The sequence below is a fragment of the Eretmochelys imbricata genome, chromosome 11 (genome assembly GCF_965152235.1).
Source record: "Eretmochelys imbricata isolate rEreImb1 chromosome 11, rEreImb1.hap1, whole genome shotgun sequence".
Taxonomy (NCBI): Eukaryota; Metazoa; Chordata; order Testudines; family Cheloniidae; genus Eretmochelys; species Eretmochelys imbricata.
In genome coordinates this window covers 72,755,827-72,770,230 of record NC_135582.1, presented here as the reverse complement: position 1 = coordinate 72,770,230, position 14,404 = coordinate 72,755,827, and the positions used below count along the sequence as shown (strand labels likewise).

General features: G+C 48.2%; 1 protein-coding gene across 1 annotated transcript in view; it reads left to right on the top strand.

Moving 5' to 3' along the window:
- The window catches only part of LOC144271937 (aryl hydrocarbon receptor-like), a 132,518-nt gene that overhangs the window by 78,067 nt on the left and 40,047 nt on the right, over positions 1–14,404 (top strand). Inside the window, exon 3 of the mRNA XM_077829604.1 lies at positions 6,139–6,254. Coding sequence (XP_077685730.1) covers positions 6,139–6,254 — 116 coding nt within the window. The remainder of the gene's footprint in view (positions 1–6,138; positions 6,255–14,404) is intronic.

Genomic DNA, 14,404 nt, shown 5'->3' with positions numbered 1-14,404 from the left:
ATCCTGAAACCTGTTACGAAGTTTTAAGACTCCATTCCTGTTCTGTCCCCAGCAAAAGCATCACACAGACAGAGAGAGCCTTTGTTTCTCCCCGCTCCAGCTTTTGAAAGTATCTTGTCTCCTCATTGGTCATTTTGGTCAGGTGCCAGCGAGGTTATCCTAGCTTCTTAACCCTTTACAGGTGAAAGGGTTTTTCCTCTGGCCAGGAGGGATTTTAAAGGTGTTTACCCTTCCCTTTATATTTATGACAGGTATCTATTTTAACATCTCTTGTACTCTATCCCTTTAGCTGGGCAGAAACTTTCCCTTTAGAGGAAACCCCCCATGCCCCTCTGTTTTACAGACTTTGGATGGTACCAAAAATGGTGGTAATTGTCCTCTTGGGGGGTGAGGGAAGAAGAAGTAGATGAGCTGCTGATGTTAAAGTTTAATCCCTCTTCATCTCAGGTGGCATTTGGGATTCATCCGGAACTGATAGGGGTGGTGATATCATTTGGGTCCCCATCTCAGTATAGTCAGGACACCTCAGGATCGGAAGGACAAAGGTCTGGGGTCCCAGGAAAAGGTGTGGGTGGCAGCAGCTCATTCTAGTTGCCTCTGTCTGTTCTTCCGTATTCTCCCCCCCTCCCACACAAGTCTTTGGGTGGAACAGCCCATCCCCTCATTATTTTGCCCACCTGTTAGGCCGACTAGCCGACACACCAATTTTGGTTCTTCAGTTTCTGGGTGCACATTTTCTCGTTCTTACTGAGCCTAATTTTAACATGGTTTTGAGTTCTATCAGGAGGCCTTTTTGTTTAGACTCATTCACTTTTTTGGTCTCCTTTCCTATCAACACTTGTGGTTTTTGTTGGTTATTGTGATATTTTATGAAGCTTTACATACTCTTTAAAGTTGAGCTGACAATTACGGTTAATTTGTCTCAATTATTACAATAGACCTCTGGCATGAACAAAAAATAACCTTGAAATTGTGGGTGCAAATGTAAATTTTGTGCTCCTATAGGAAAGGACTGATAACGACAATCAATGTTGCTTGTTTACTCTTATTTTCTCATCTGTTGGTATTGATTTTTAGAGTACAAGTCTCCTCTGAGAAGTGACTTTGTAAAAATGTCCTCCATGGGACAGTATGCATATTGTGTCTGTTTACTTCCTGATCAAACTTGCTCATTTTACAGTTAAAAACATTTTTATTTACTTTAGCTGCAGCCCTGCAAACTCAACTATGGATCTGAGTCAAGCTGGCTTCTTTCTGGCCTGTGGATCCCCACCAATAATAAAAATCCGTGCAGAGCAGATTGAGCCTTCAGCTGTATGTGTGCGACCCCATTATTGCCAAATTTAGCCCAAACCCACTCTGACCCCTCAGTCCCCCTCTCCACTCCTCCCCTGTCCTCATGTAAGCTATGCAGATGTGCCGTGGAGACCTAGTTTGTAATATGTAGGGGGTGTGGAGTCCCCAGGTATGCAGAATCTCTGCAGCTGTGATTCCCAACCCCCACAAAGCAGACACATACCTTTTTTTAGCTGCTTTTGATCCTGACCCAAAGCCCACTGATGTCAACGGGAGTCTTTGAATCAGTCTGTTGAACATCGTATGTTCCTGCTAGGAATCCAAAATGTGGCCAATGTTATTGGGGGGGCCCTAGAGTAAGGCTTTGAAAATCTACTTGCCTTGTCAGGCAGGTGCCCTCCATGTCCGCAGAGCTTAAACTGCATGTACTTTAATGTTTTTTAGCTTGTAGCTGCACAGGGAATTGTCCATTTTCACTGCAGCTCTTCAGAACCCCCAGGGTACAGTGAAACTGACAGGAATTCCTTCAGTTTTGCTCTGCTGCAAATTGGGAGATCTGTGAATACACTGGAGCTGGAGTGGGGCAAAGGAGCAGAGAAACCCATCTGGCAGCATTGAGAATGCTGTGAGAGGCATAAAGCAGCTGAGTCATCTCCCCTCCTCTCTCTCCCCTCCCACCCCCCATTGCAACAGTCAGGATGGCAGAGAGATACAGGAACAGACACCCATATACAGAAGACTCTCTTGGGTAGGGGGACGCAGAGACCATGCTCCTTGCTACGAGCAGCCAGGCAGAATAAGATGGGATGGGGACTTCAAATTCATCAGAGACCTACTGACTTGAAGCTGATAAGAAATGGAATACCCTGGCCTTGGTGGAATGAGTTGGCTTCTCACTTGGGTGTTTACCACAGACAGATGGTTCCTCTATCCTTTGGGCTCTTACAAGTGATGTATCAATTTTGCTGCATTCTCTGGTTCTCTTCGTTTGCAGCTATAGTCTCTCCCATGGGCTCATCTACAGGTTTGTGCTCTATGAGCCAATCTGCTCCTGATTCACTGATTCCAAGGCCAGAAAGGGACCACTGTGATCATCTAGTCCAGGGGTCAGCAGCCTTTGAGAAGTGGTGTGCCAAGTCTTCATTAATTTAAGGTTTCATGTGCCAGTAATAAATTTTACATTTATAGGGGCTCCTGATGGAACCCCAGACCAGCCGCGGGCTGAGCAGCTCAGCCGGTCTGGGGTTCCATCTGCCATTGGCGCCGCCGGTCTGGGGTCCGCACTGCCGACCTGGATGGACATAACTGGGGCCAGCAGCTGGGACCCGGGCTGAGCGGGCCCCGCGACCGGGACCTGGGCTGAGCGGGGCTGGCCCGCTGCCAGTCTGGGGTTTTGTCCGCCAGCCCCTGTCAGCCAGGGTCCTGGCCTGGATGGATGGAACCCTGGGCCGGCAGTGGGCTGAGCGGGCCCGGCAGCCAGGACCCTGGCTGGCAGGGGCTGGCAGACAGAACCCCACACCGGCAGCAGGCTGAGTGGCTCAGCGCACTGCCAGTCTGGAGTTCTGTCTCCCGCCCGTGCTGCCAGTCTGGGATTCTGTCCGCCGGCCCCGCTCAGCCTGGGTCCCAGCTGCCGGCCCCAGTTACGTCCATCCAGGCCGGCAGTGGGGACCCCAGACCGGCAATGCCAGTGTAGATGGAACCCCAGACCGGCTGAGCCGCTCAACCCGGGGCCGGTCTGGGGTTCCGACCGCCGGCACCTTCCCTGCTGGGGTCCTGGCCGCCAGCCCCGCTCAGCCCTCTGCCAATCTGGGGTTCCATCGGGGGACTCCTGTAAATGTGAAATTTATTACTGGCACACGAAACCTTAAATTAATGAAGACTGGTTTGGTTGAAAATACATCTTGGTACCGGTTGATCATCTCAGTTACCTCCTTCTTCTGGTTCAGTGTCAGATCAGGGGATATCCTGATCTGCTCATGTAGGTTATTTCCCTGGATCGGGGCCTCTTGGGCCACCACACATGCCTCTTGCTGGTTCCAAGGTTTCAAGAGGTTAATGTTATAAATTTGTTCTTGTTTCCAGCATCCTGGCTGCTGCACCTTGTAGGTTACTTCCCCCACAGGTTCAACCACCTCATAGGGCCCCTGCCATTGGGCCAGAAGCTTGCTTTCTGCTGTGGGTACCAAAACCATCACCCGATCCCCTGGTTGGAACTGTCGGACTTTTGCCTGGTGATTGTAGTGGGTACGCTGGGCCTCCTGCACCTTTTCCAAATGTTCCCGTACAATAGGGGTGACCCGGGCTATCCGGTCTTGCATCTGCAATACATGTTCTATTCTATTTCTCCCCTCATTGGGTTTCTCTTCCCATATCTCTTTGGCAATATCTAGTATGCCACGGGGGTGGCGCCTGTATAATAACTCAAAGGGGGAAAACCCAGTTGAGGCCTGAGGTACCTCCCGGATGGCGAACATAAGGTAAGGTAGTAGGGCATCACAATCCTTCCCGTCCCAACTTAGCACCTTCCGTATTATAGCCTTGAGGGTTCGGTTAAACCTTTCTACCAGCCCATCGGTCTGCAGATGATAGACTGAAGTTCTCAGGGTATGTATATGGAGCAGGGTACAGAGGTCCTTCATTAACTTCGACATAAATGGGGTTCCTTGGTCTGTTAATATCTCCTTTGGTAGCTCCGCTCGGGCAAAGATCCCCACCAATTCTTTAGCTATTGTTTTAGAAGCCGTGTTCCGCAGGGGGACGGCTTCTGGGTAGCGAGTAGCATAGTCCAAAACAATAAGTATATATTAGTGGCCCCGGGCTGTCTTCTCCAGGCTTCGTCCATGGCTATTCGCTCAAAGGTGACCTCTATGATGGGAAGGGGTACTAAAGGTGCCCTCAAGTCGGGGCGGGGACTGTGCTGCTGACACTCTGGGCAGGACGCACAGTACCTCCGCACTTCCTCATATACTCTGGGCCAGAAGAATCGTCGTAGGACTCCTGCCAGGGTCTTCTCTACCCCCAAATGCCCCCCAAAAAGATGACTAGGGGCAAGACTTAATACAGCATACAGTGTACAATACAGTGTTTTTGAGGTACTAGGATCTGCTGTACCTTCTGCCCCTGTACTGGTGCAACCTGGTATAAGAGATCCTTCTTCATTATGAAGTAGGGTCCTGGACCCTGGGTTTTCCCTTCCACGGGAACCCCATCTATTTTGGTCACCTCTTTCCTAGTCCTTGGGTCTTCAGCCTGGTCCTGTCCAAAATTTCCTCTCCCGGAGCTAATCTGCCCGAGCTCTAGGCGGCCAGTCTCTGTTGCCTCTACTGGTTCAGAGGCATTAGGGTGGGGGTCAGACTCGGGTGCTTCTCCCTTCTGGGTGGCCTCCTTTTCAGCTGCTCGGGTCCGCCTACCTATGAGAGTGACCCTCTGGCTTTGGGTCAGTATTTGGGTTCCCAAGGCCTTAGCTGCCCTCCTTGCCCTTTTTGACTTTCTACCCTGTCTGGGAGTGGAGAACAAATCTGGGGATATTTCAGAGAAGATTGCAGGTTGACAGTCTACTGTGGATGCCTCACTGACTTCAGGGTTTCCCCTTTTCTCCAATTCCCCTACCAGGAGTAAGTCTCCAAACCCTGGGAAGTCCGTCCCTATGAGCACCGGGTATGGGAGTTTAGGGACTACATCTGCTGCTACCTCAGTAATGTTCCCCTGAATCTCGATTTTTACTGGGATGGTGGGGTAATAACCAGCTGTCCCATGGACGCATGTTATCCCCATACGCTTAGCCCACAGCAGCTGACTACGCTTCACGAGCTTCCCCGGGACAAGTGTGATAGCACTCCCCGAATCAACCAGTGCTGTGGTCTCTACCCCATTTAGCTTCACTAGTCTGGTGTACATATGTGGGGTTAGTGATACCCCCACGAGGTGGATTAGGGAGCATGGGTCTGCCCAGTTCCTCATGTTACACTGCATAGGCTCCTCAGCATTGGGACGCTGTGCAGCTATGTGTCCCCACTCCCCGCAGGCATAACATTGGTATGGAGCCCTAGGCATTCCCCAGTCTCTTGGTTTGGGCAGTCTAACATCTTCTCCCTCAGTGCTCCGACTCTTTGTGGCTTCTGGTGGGCCTTCAGCTGCTCTCTTTTTCCACCTGGGCTCTCCTGGTGGCCCAGTCACCCGAGCTCTAGGGCCTGGTGCTGCTAGTTTAACCCGGGGTGCCTCTTCCTTAACTGATCGGGTCAGCTCCCTCGCCGTCCTTTGCCTCTCTACCAGTGCAACAACCTCATCATAGGTGGAGGGTTCGTTCTGGCTTATCCAGGCGCGAAGGTCTGGTGGTAGTCCTCTCATGTACCGGTCAATGACCAGAACCAATTTTTTTTTTCTTCCCCCACCCCCTTCCCCAAGAGGGACAATGGATCCCTCTAAACAGAGGCCAGAGCTGGGCTGGGGGAATCCTTTTTAGCCAAAGGACAGATTTCGACAATTGCAAGCCAACTGAAAGCAAACATACCTTTAAAAATAGTGACTGTTTGAAGTTAGTGGTAAATGTCATCATGTGTGATAAGTACTTGGACACTTCTCTCTAGTGGCCTACGGCAAGGCTTTAGCTGCTGTTTGCACAGGTCTTGTTAAGTGCCTCTTGCTTTCATGGTATATACCTCTACCATAAACACTATGAACAGCAAAGCAAACAGCTGGCAAGCAATTCAGGCTTCCTTTGAAGAAGCAGCATCTAATCAAACTGTGAACAAATTGTTTGAGGTAAAAGAATCTGACATTCACAGCAGTGATTTTGTAAAAATTATTTCAGCACTAACATTGCTTTACTTTGCTTCATTGCAGTTGCCCTGAAGAGTCACTGCTCCAAAGGGGGAACAGAAAGGAATGGTGACCATGACAATGGGAGGACCTCGGGACTGGATGACAGAATCATACCAGAGGGTGAACTGCTATTACAGGTTGGTGCTTCAGGCATTCTCTCTACAATCAAGTCTGTCTGCAAGGCTTATCTGGGCACTTCCCCTCTCTCTCTCTCTCCTCTTCCACCTTGACTCCCGTGCATTTACTTTGTGGTAGAAACGGACAAATGTTTGGTTCAAAATGTGACTGACAAAAAAAAAAAAAGACCATGCAGCCCCTGGTTGCCTTGTTATTTCAGCCTGCAGAAATCAGTCCAGCCTCTTATTTAACACCTCACAGTAGAGCATGGTGTAAAGATACAGAGCTTGATTCTCCACTGCTTTGCACCTTTTGTAGTCACTAGCACTGGTGTAAAATGGAAGTACTGGTGGAGTATTACATCCTGTTTGAACACGTATAAAAGGCAGTGAAGAGTCATTTACAATTTACTATTCTTCCCACTCACTTCCATGGGAGTTGACTTAGATCATTTCAAACCATCTGCAGCTAGCTGCCATAAATGGGCGTTTAACCCACACACCTCCTGGATATGGTGTTCTGTCCCATGTAGTGGCACTGAGACCACTTAGAGAGAGAGAAAGCAATTAATGAGTCTGCTCTACAGCCTTAACTACCAGTCAGTTGGCTTTTAGCTCATGCGGTAGAGGCTCATGCACTAAGCTCCAGAGATCCCCGGTTTGATCCCACCCACCAACGACCGGGGGGTGTTTGGCTTTACAGGCGCACAGAGTTTTCTGGGTTTTTTTAAGACAAAACCCAGTGTTGTTGTTGAATGGTCCCTATTGTATTCCGGTGTGGGTTATGCATGCACACCTAGTTGGAAAATTTGGAAGTAGTGTTTGTTGGTCTGTGCATGTGCCCTGACTCACCTCAAGCTTCCATTTAAGGCAATAAAGGGGCGGGGTGGACCTCCAGATCTCCTTGCTGCCATATAGTCCAGGTTCAAACCTTCCGTGTCCTCCTCTCTGGAGTTCTAATTATGGTTGTAAATAGCTTTACTAGTTTTATTTCTTTTCTAGTTTTTAACAGTTTAATCTAGATTTCAGGGACTTTCCCCATTACCCCTACCCCGTACCCCTGTTCAAGTACCACACTATGCCCAGGACTGCAGGCTTCAAACTCTGCGCCTCTTGCCTGTGATCCTTTTCAGTGAGCTGTGACCATCAATGCTGCCTCTATTGCTTGAGTGGGAGAAGCTCACATTGCAGCTAGGTGCAGTATTTGCCAGTCCTTTCCCAGCCATACCTGAGAAGGCTCAGCACTTTGTCTCTGCACGTATCTCATGGAGATGGCCATGAGACCACGTCAGACCCAGGCCAGGAACTACCCCAGACATCAGTCTGATTCAGCAAGGAGTGCACCTCCCACTGCTACATCTGACTCTGGTACTGGCAGAAGGAAAAGATTAAATGCCCCTTACACCAGGCAGATGCTGATCCATGACTGCACCCCAAGAAACCTGACTGGATCTAGAGTCTCCTCCTTCAGGACCCTCCACTTCCAGAGAACTCACATCCTGCCATGGACTATGCCTGCTATACAGATTCTCATGCTTTCCTTGCATGTTATATGCCAGTCCATCAGCTCCAACGGTACCATCATTCAAACCAGAGTCCACCTCTTCCCATGAATCGGAACCTAGGGAAGAACCATCCTTACCATCCTGCTACTATGAACCATCACAGAGACCAGCACGCCCCAGGCAAAACCATAGAGCTTTTATCATCAAATCCAACACCTGGAATTGCACTAAGAAATGAACTGGAAGCTAATGCAGTTTACTTCTCATGTCTTGCTTACAACACTCCTGCCGAGACATCATAGAATGATGTTCGCTTTTTTTGCAACGGTGTTACGCTGTTGACGCATACTTAGTTTGTGATCCACTATGACCCACATCCCTTTCCGCAGTACTCCTTCCTAGGTAGTCATGTCCCATTATCTGTGTGTGCAACTGATTGTTCCTTCCTAAGTGGAGTACTTTGCATTTGTCCTTATTGAATTTCATCCTATTTACTTCAGACCATTTCTCCAGTTTGTCCAGATCATTTTGAATTTTAATCCTATCCTACAGAGCATTTGCAACCCTTCCCAGCTTGGTATCGTCCACAAACTTTATAAGTGTACTTTATATGCCATTATCTAAATCATTGATGAAGATATTGAACAGAACAATATGGACCCAGAACCGACCCCTGCAGGACCCCATTTGTTATGCCCTTCCAGCATGACTGTGAGCCACTGATAACTAATATCTGGGAACAATTTTCCAACCAGTTATGCACCCACCTTATAGTAGCTCCACCTAGGTTGTATTTCCCTAGTTTGTTTATAAGAAGGTCATGCGAGACACAGTATCTAAAGCCTTATGAAAGTCAAGATATACCACATCCACCGCTTCCCCCCTATCCACAAGGTTTGTTACCCTGTCAAAGAAAGCTATCAGGTTGGTTTGACAAAATTTGTTTTTGATTGCTTAATTATTTGCTCCATTATCTTTCCGGGTACAGAAGTTAAGCTGACTGGTCTGTAATTCCCTGGGTTGTCCTTATTTCCCTTTTTTATAGATGGGCACTATATTCGCTCTTTTCTGGTCTCCTCCTTCTTCATGAGACTTCCTTTGCTGCCTGAAGACATGGCTTCAGTCCATGTACTCAGCAAACTGTCACTCTATGAACTTCATGCTGATAGTCCCATCCACAGTACTGTTATCCCTCCTATAGTGGACAGACCCACATCACATGTGCATGGGAGTCCCCTTTCTTCCCTCTTCCCCCAGACAAAACTAGCATCACTGTTAGGTGGGGGAGCATATAGAGACAACCCGTATGACACAAGGGATGTGGCCACCTCAAGAATCCAGGCTGCACATCAATATCCTAGAACTTAGAGCAGTAAGATTTGTGTGTGAATCCTTTCTTCCACTCATCCACTTGCATCATGACGAACAACACCAACACGGTCTTTAATATGGAAAAACAAGGGGGAGTGAGATCTGTCGCTCTCATGTGCAGAAACAGTCAATCTCTGGAACTGGTGTTTCAGCAATCAGAGCACCCTATCTTCCAGGGACGTAGAATGTAGTTACTCAGCAGATACTTTGCAATCAGTGCTACATGATATCTTCACACAATGAAGGATCCCAACTAGGGACCTATTTTGCTTCTCAGACAAACAGCAAGTGCACCACATACTTCTCCAGCAAAGCTCCTTGTTATCACTCCCAGGGTGATGTCCTCCTTCTCTCCTGGTCAAACCAGCTCAACTACGCCTTCCCTCCTCTACTGTTCCTTTCTTCAGTGCTCCACAAAATCTATTGAAACAAGGCAACCGTCATTCAGATTTGCCACCTTCTGGCCCAGACAATTCAATTCTGGTTCCCCAATCTCCTGCGGATGTCAATCCACGCACCAAGCCCCCAACCCAAACTTCCCTTTGACCGGGTACAATGGTGAGATCAAGCACCACAATCCACATACAGTCCACCTCAGGGCATGGTAGTTGGATGGGCATCACCTATAGAATGGGCATGTTCCTCTGCAGTACAAGACATTCTCCCTAACAGTAGAAAAATTCTACTAGATAATGTTACTATACTAAGTGGAGACGTTTTTCATCTTGGGCACAACATAAAGAGGTTTTTCCAGAAGCAACAGAGTCCCCTAATCGTAATCACGTTCTATCCTTATAGACATTGGGGCTCACCCTCAGCACTTTGACAGTGCACGTAGCAGCAATCACCACATTCCATCCTCCTGTGCAAGGGTACTCCGCTTTTAAAAAACACCTGCTAACCGCTAGATTGTTGGGTGTTTTTTTGAAAGGCCTCCTCAACCGTCCCACCCCTCCAAACGATTGCACCTCAATGGGTCCTAAATCTGGTACTCTTGGTATTCATGAAGCCTCCCTTTGAGCCAATGGCATCTTGCTCCATGAAGGTCACCTTTCTCATGGCTATTACTTCAGCAAGAAGGATCAGGAAACTCAGAGCTATGAGGGCAGAGCCACCATTTGCAGTTTTCCACAACTACACCCAAATTTCCTACCTAAGGTGATCTCCCAGTTTGACATTAACCAATTCATTCACTTACCAGTTTTTTCCCCGAATCCGTACACATCTGCAGAAGAACATTGCCTTCATTCCCTCTTCATCCAAGCTCTGGTTTTTGTTCTCTGCAGGTAGAAGACCAATCAGAGTCCCCTAGACTGTTTATTGCGGTAGCAGAGAGACTCAGAGGAAAGGCCATCTCCACCCAGAGAATGGATTTCTAGCTGCATTAAACTCTGCTACCAACTGCTGAATCTACCCCCATCCCTGCCCTCCACACAGGTACAGGCTTATTCCACTAGAGTTCAAGCTACAATCATGGCCTCCCTTCAGGATGTGCCTCTCATAGGCATACATGGAGCAGCCACGTGGAGTTCTGCCCACACCTTCACCACATACTATGCCTTGGTGCAGGACTCACTGGCACACACATCCTTTGGCACAGGTGTTTTTTTTGCACGACCCTCTTGTCCTCTATCCTTGCACCCTCCTGCAACTCAGGTACTGCTTGTCAGTGGAATACAATAGAGACCATCACTTGAAGAGGTTACTTACTTGTGACTGGATGGTCTTCAAGATGTGTGGTCCCTATCAGTATTCCACTTCACACCCTCCTTCCCCTCTGGTTTGGATCTGTCAGATTCACTGTTGGAGGAATTTGAGATGTGGTTGGTCCGTCCTGTGCTTTATTGGCTCAGATGGAAGCATGAGATGAGTTAGGCACATGCATGGACCAAAAGACAGTACTTTTGAATTCTCTAACTAGGGCATATGGCACGCATGCATAATGCACAGTGGAATCCAGATAGGGGCCACACATCTCGAAAAAATCCAGTTACAGGTAAGTAACCTCCCCTCTCCCAGTAACAAGAGAACATAATTAAATATGGTGTCAGAACAAAACAAAAAGCTCTGTTGAATGGATGTGGATGAAGAAAACTAAGACTGTTTTTAGAAACTTGGTCAAAGTGAGTTATTGCTGAGTAATCACTGTGTTTTTTTGGAATAAGCAAGGAATACTTATTCTCCTTGTTTCTTTGGATTTGTAAACGGGCCAGCTCTACTGCTAAAAGTATGGTCTGACTTCTTCAAAATCTGAAACTTTGCCAACATTTTTATATACACTTCAAACTCTGACAAATGGAAAGGGAAAGAAAATGTAGTGAAAATTTTTTTTGACCTGGGCTACACTTACATGTAGAATATATAAACGCCATTTTGCAAATGAACACAGTGCAAATAAGACTCCAGCTCTCCCTGCCAAAGAAACATAACATGAATCTGCACCTGAACAAATACTCTTTCCAGTGTGTCCTCCTGCAGCCTAGTCCACTTTAGGCTTGGAGTATGGCGATGAGGTCCAAGTTGGGGCTACTTGCTGAAATGTATCGCAGTCACGTACAGGCAAGAAAAAACAGACGTGAAAAAGCAACTGGGATGGCACCTTCCAATAAACAATGCATTCTATTCATTGCTGCATGCTGACTGGCCACCTACAATAGCTGCTTCATCCAATCACAGAGGTTGCTGCATTTTAACCACTGGGGAAATCATTTTGGTATGTCTACTGTATGAAGCCAGAGCATGATCATAAGCAAAACAGCTTTGCATGAAGTAAGCCTATGAGGTGCAGGGAGAGGAGAGGGAGATGCTAACCTCGAAATAGGATTCAGCATCATTCCTACAACCTAGGGTGGGGGTAGTGGCCATGGCCCTCTGTCATCTTCTCTCCATGCAAAGTTTTTTGAGTCGTCAGATCTGGGCTGTGTGTTTGTGACCCACTATTCTCAGCCTAAACCTCTCCCCTGCCCCTACCCCCACCCCCAGCACATAGGAGTCCCCCCTGTACTGCCAAGACCCCTTGCAGCAGAAAAACAGCACCACCAATGTAGGTTGAGCCTCAGATTCCTATGTAGGGACTGGAATTTGCCAGTTGTTTCTAAAGCACTTTAAGATCCTTTTGTTGAAAGGCCCTATGTAAATATATTTGTGGAATGTGAATCTTTCCTTGTCAGGGGTGATCACACACTGAAATGCTGTATTTAAGCCAGAATTCCTCACTGAGTCCTTAATCTAAAGTTGGGTTGTTGTTTAAGGTAAATGTTAATGATCCTCGCTCTAAAATCACCGAGCTCGTGTAGCCAAATAATGCTCCCCCCTGTCCCTGGAATCTCCATTTTTTCAGACTTGAAAGAAAAACTCACCTGGGGGCTTTGGAGACACTCTCAGTGCAGGAAGTAATTTGCAAAGGTCTGAACACCTACACATTGGGCTTGTCAACAAGTGGCCTTCGCAGCCATAACAGTAACGTTGCCTCTTCTGTATCTGTCTGCTGCTCACCAGTGCATGGAGCCCTTCACTGGTGGCTCAGAGGCAGCAGGGCTTCTGTGCACAGGGAGCCACCTGCTCTGCTTTAGGACATTCTGCCCCATGCATGGAGTCTGAGATGTCCTGCTGCTTTCCCCAGTTCCCTGCAGTGTTTTTTAAGAGGGGCAGTTTTCCCTGAGGGAGAACTCCTTTGTCTCTGCCTTCCCTCTTCTGAGCTTTCTTTCTCTGCTGTTCCTCTGCCGCAATTTGCTTGCCAAGCTAAGTGAGCTGCTGTGAAGATGGCTGAAAGGCTGCACCAAGAATAGTGTATAGTCAGGTAGAGCGCTACAGGCTGGAAAGCCCCTTTGGCTGCTGGGGAGGTCTAGACCTGCTGACTCCTATGGAGGAGGAGAAGCTAACGGCTGTTAGAAACAGGGGTGGGCACAGCAGAATGAGTAACAAAACTCACCCCCATCTGCAAAAATGCCATTTTTCAGCCAACCTCCCCCATTTCATTTGGCAGCTGTGCTCATGGCCTCCATCTTATCAGAGGCAAGAGAAGGGGAAGGAGACAATCCTGTGGTCTTCAGGAGTGCTTTTGAAGCTCACAGAGAGCACCCAGCCATCCTCTGCTCCGCCCCCAGTGCTGCTGGGAATGCCCCCCCCTTCCTCCTCAGCAATGCCCCATCTACATGGACCTGGACTGGAGCAGCTGGAGGAGTTCCTGACTGATCCTTCCCTCGGGGAGTTGGGCATACACTGGCAGTGAACTCTCATCTATGCATAGGGAAGTGAGGGGAATGGGTGTGCGAGAAGGCCACTTTGCCACTGGAGGAGCGTGCCCTGCTGCCCTTCTCACACTGAGACTCCACAAACACGGAGAGCTGGGATGGAGACTCTGCTTCCTGGTACCTGCCTGCATTTTTCTCCAGTGCTCTGCCACAGTCCTTGTACCTCCCATGGTGGCCAGGCCCGCTGCCTGGTGCCTAACCAGTGGAGTGATCTGCATGCATGGGGAGGGGTCTCCCCTCCTTCTTGGATGACGAAGGAGAAGGCTGAAGGGACAGGCTGCATTGCAGAGGGCACCAGGCACATACCTGCAGCTGCTGTAATTTTGCCCTATGGCTTCAGTGAGGAGCTCTCTGGGCAGCCATGAGGATGACAGAGGCTGGAGAGAACGGTGTGCTACATGGGGGGGCACTAGGAGCCCATTACCTAGCTCTGCACCCTAGAGATTGCTATCTGCAGCAGGGTCAAGAGGAGCAGCAGCCCATGTCCAGACAAGGGGGCTCCCGGCAGAAAAGGCTTTCCTTGTTGAACAGGGAGGGGAACCCATGGACACTCTCATACAAAGCTGGCTATGCTTTATCATGAGTAATCTCCTTGAGTCTATCCATTTAGATTAACAAGAGAAGGATAAAGGGTGACTTGATCACAGTCTAAAGTACCTACATGAGGAACAAATATTAATAATGGACTTTTTGATCTAACATGATCCAATTGGAAATTGAAGCTAGATCAATTCAGATGGGAAATAAGGCATAATATTTTAACAGTCAGGGTTCTTAACCCTGAGAACAACTTCAGGGCTTGTGGTAGATTCTCAATCACTGGTCACTTTTTTAAAATTAAGATTGGAAGTTTTTTCTAAAAGATAATTCCTGGTTGGACTAGAATGTAATGTGGGGAAGTTCTCTGCTCCGTCGTACAGGAGGTCAGACTAGCTGATCACAGTGATCCCTTCTGGCCTTACCTATGAAGCACTGTGTGTGCTCCTGTGCTTTCCCCATCACTGCTAATTTCTGGGCCTTTTCTTTGTAGTCCGACCTCTAT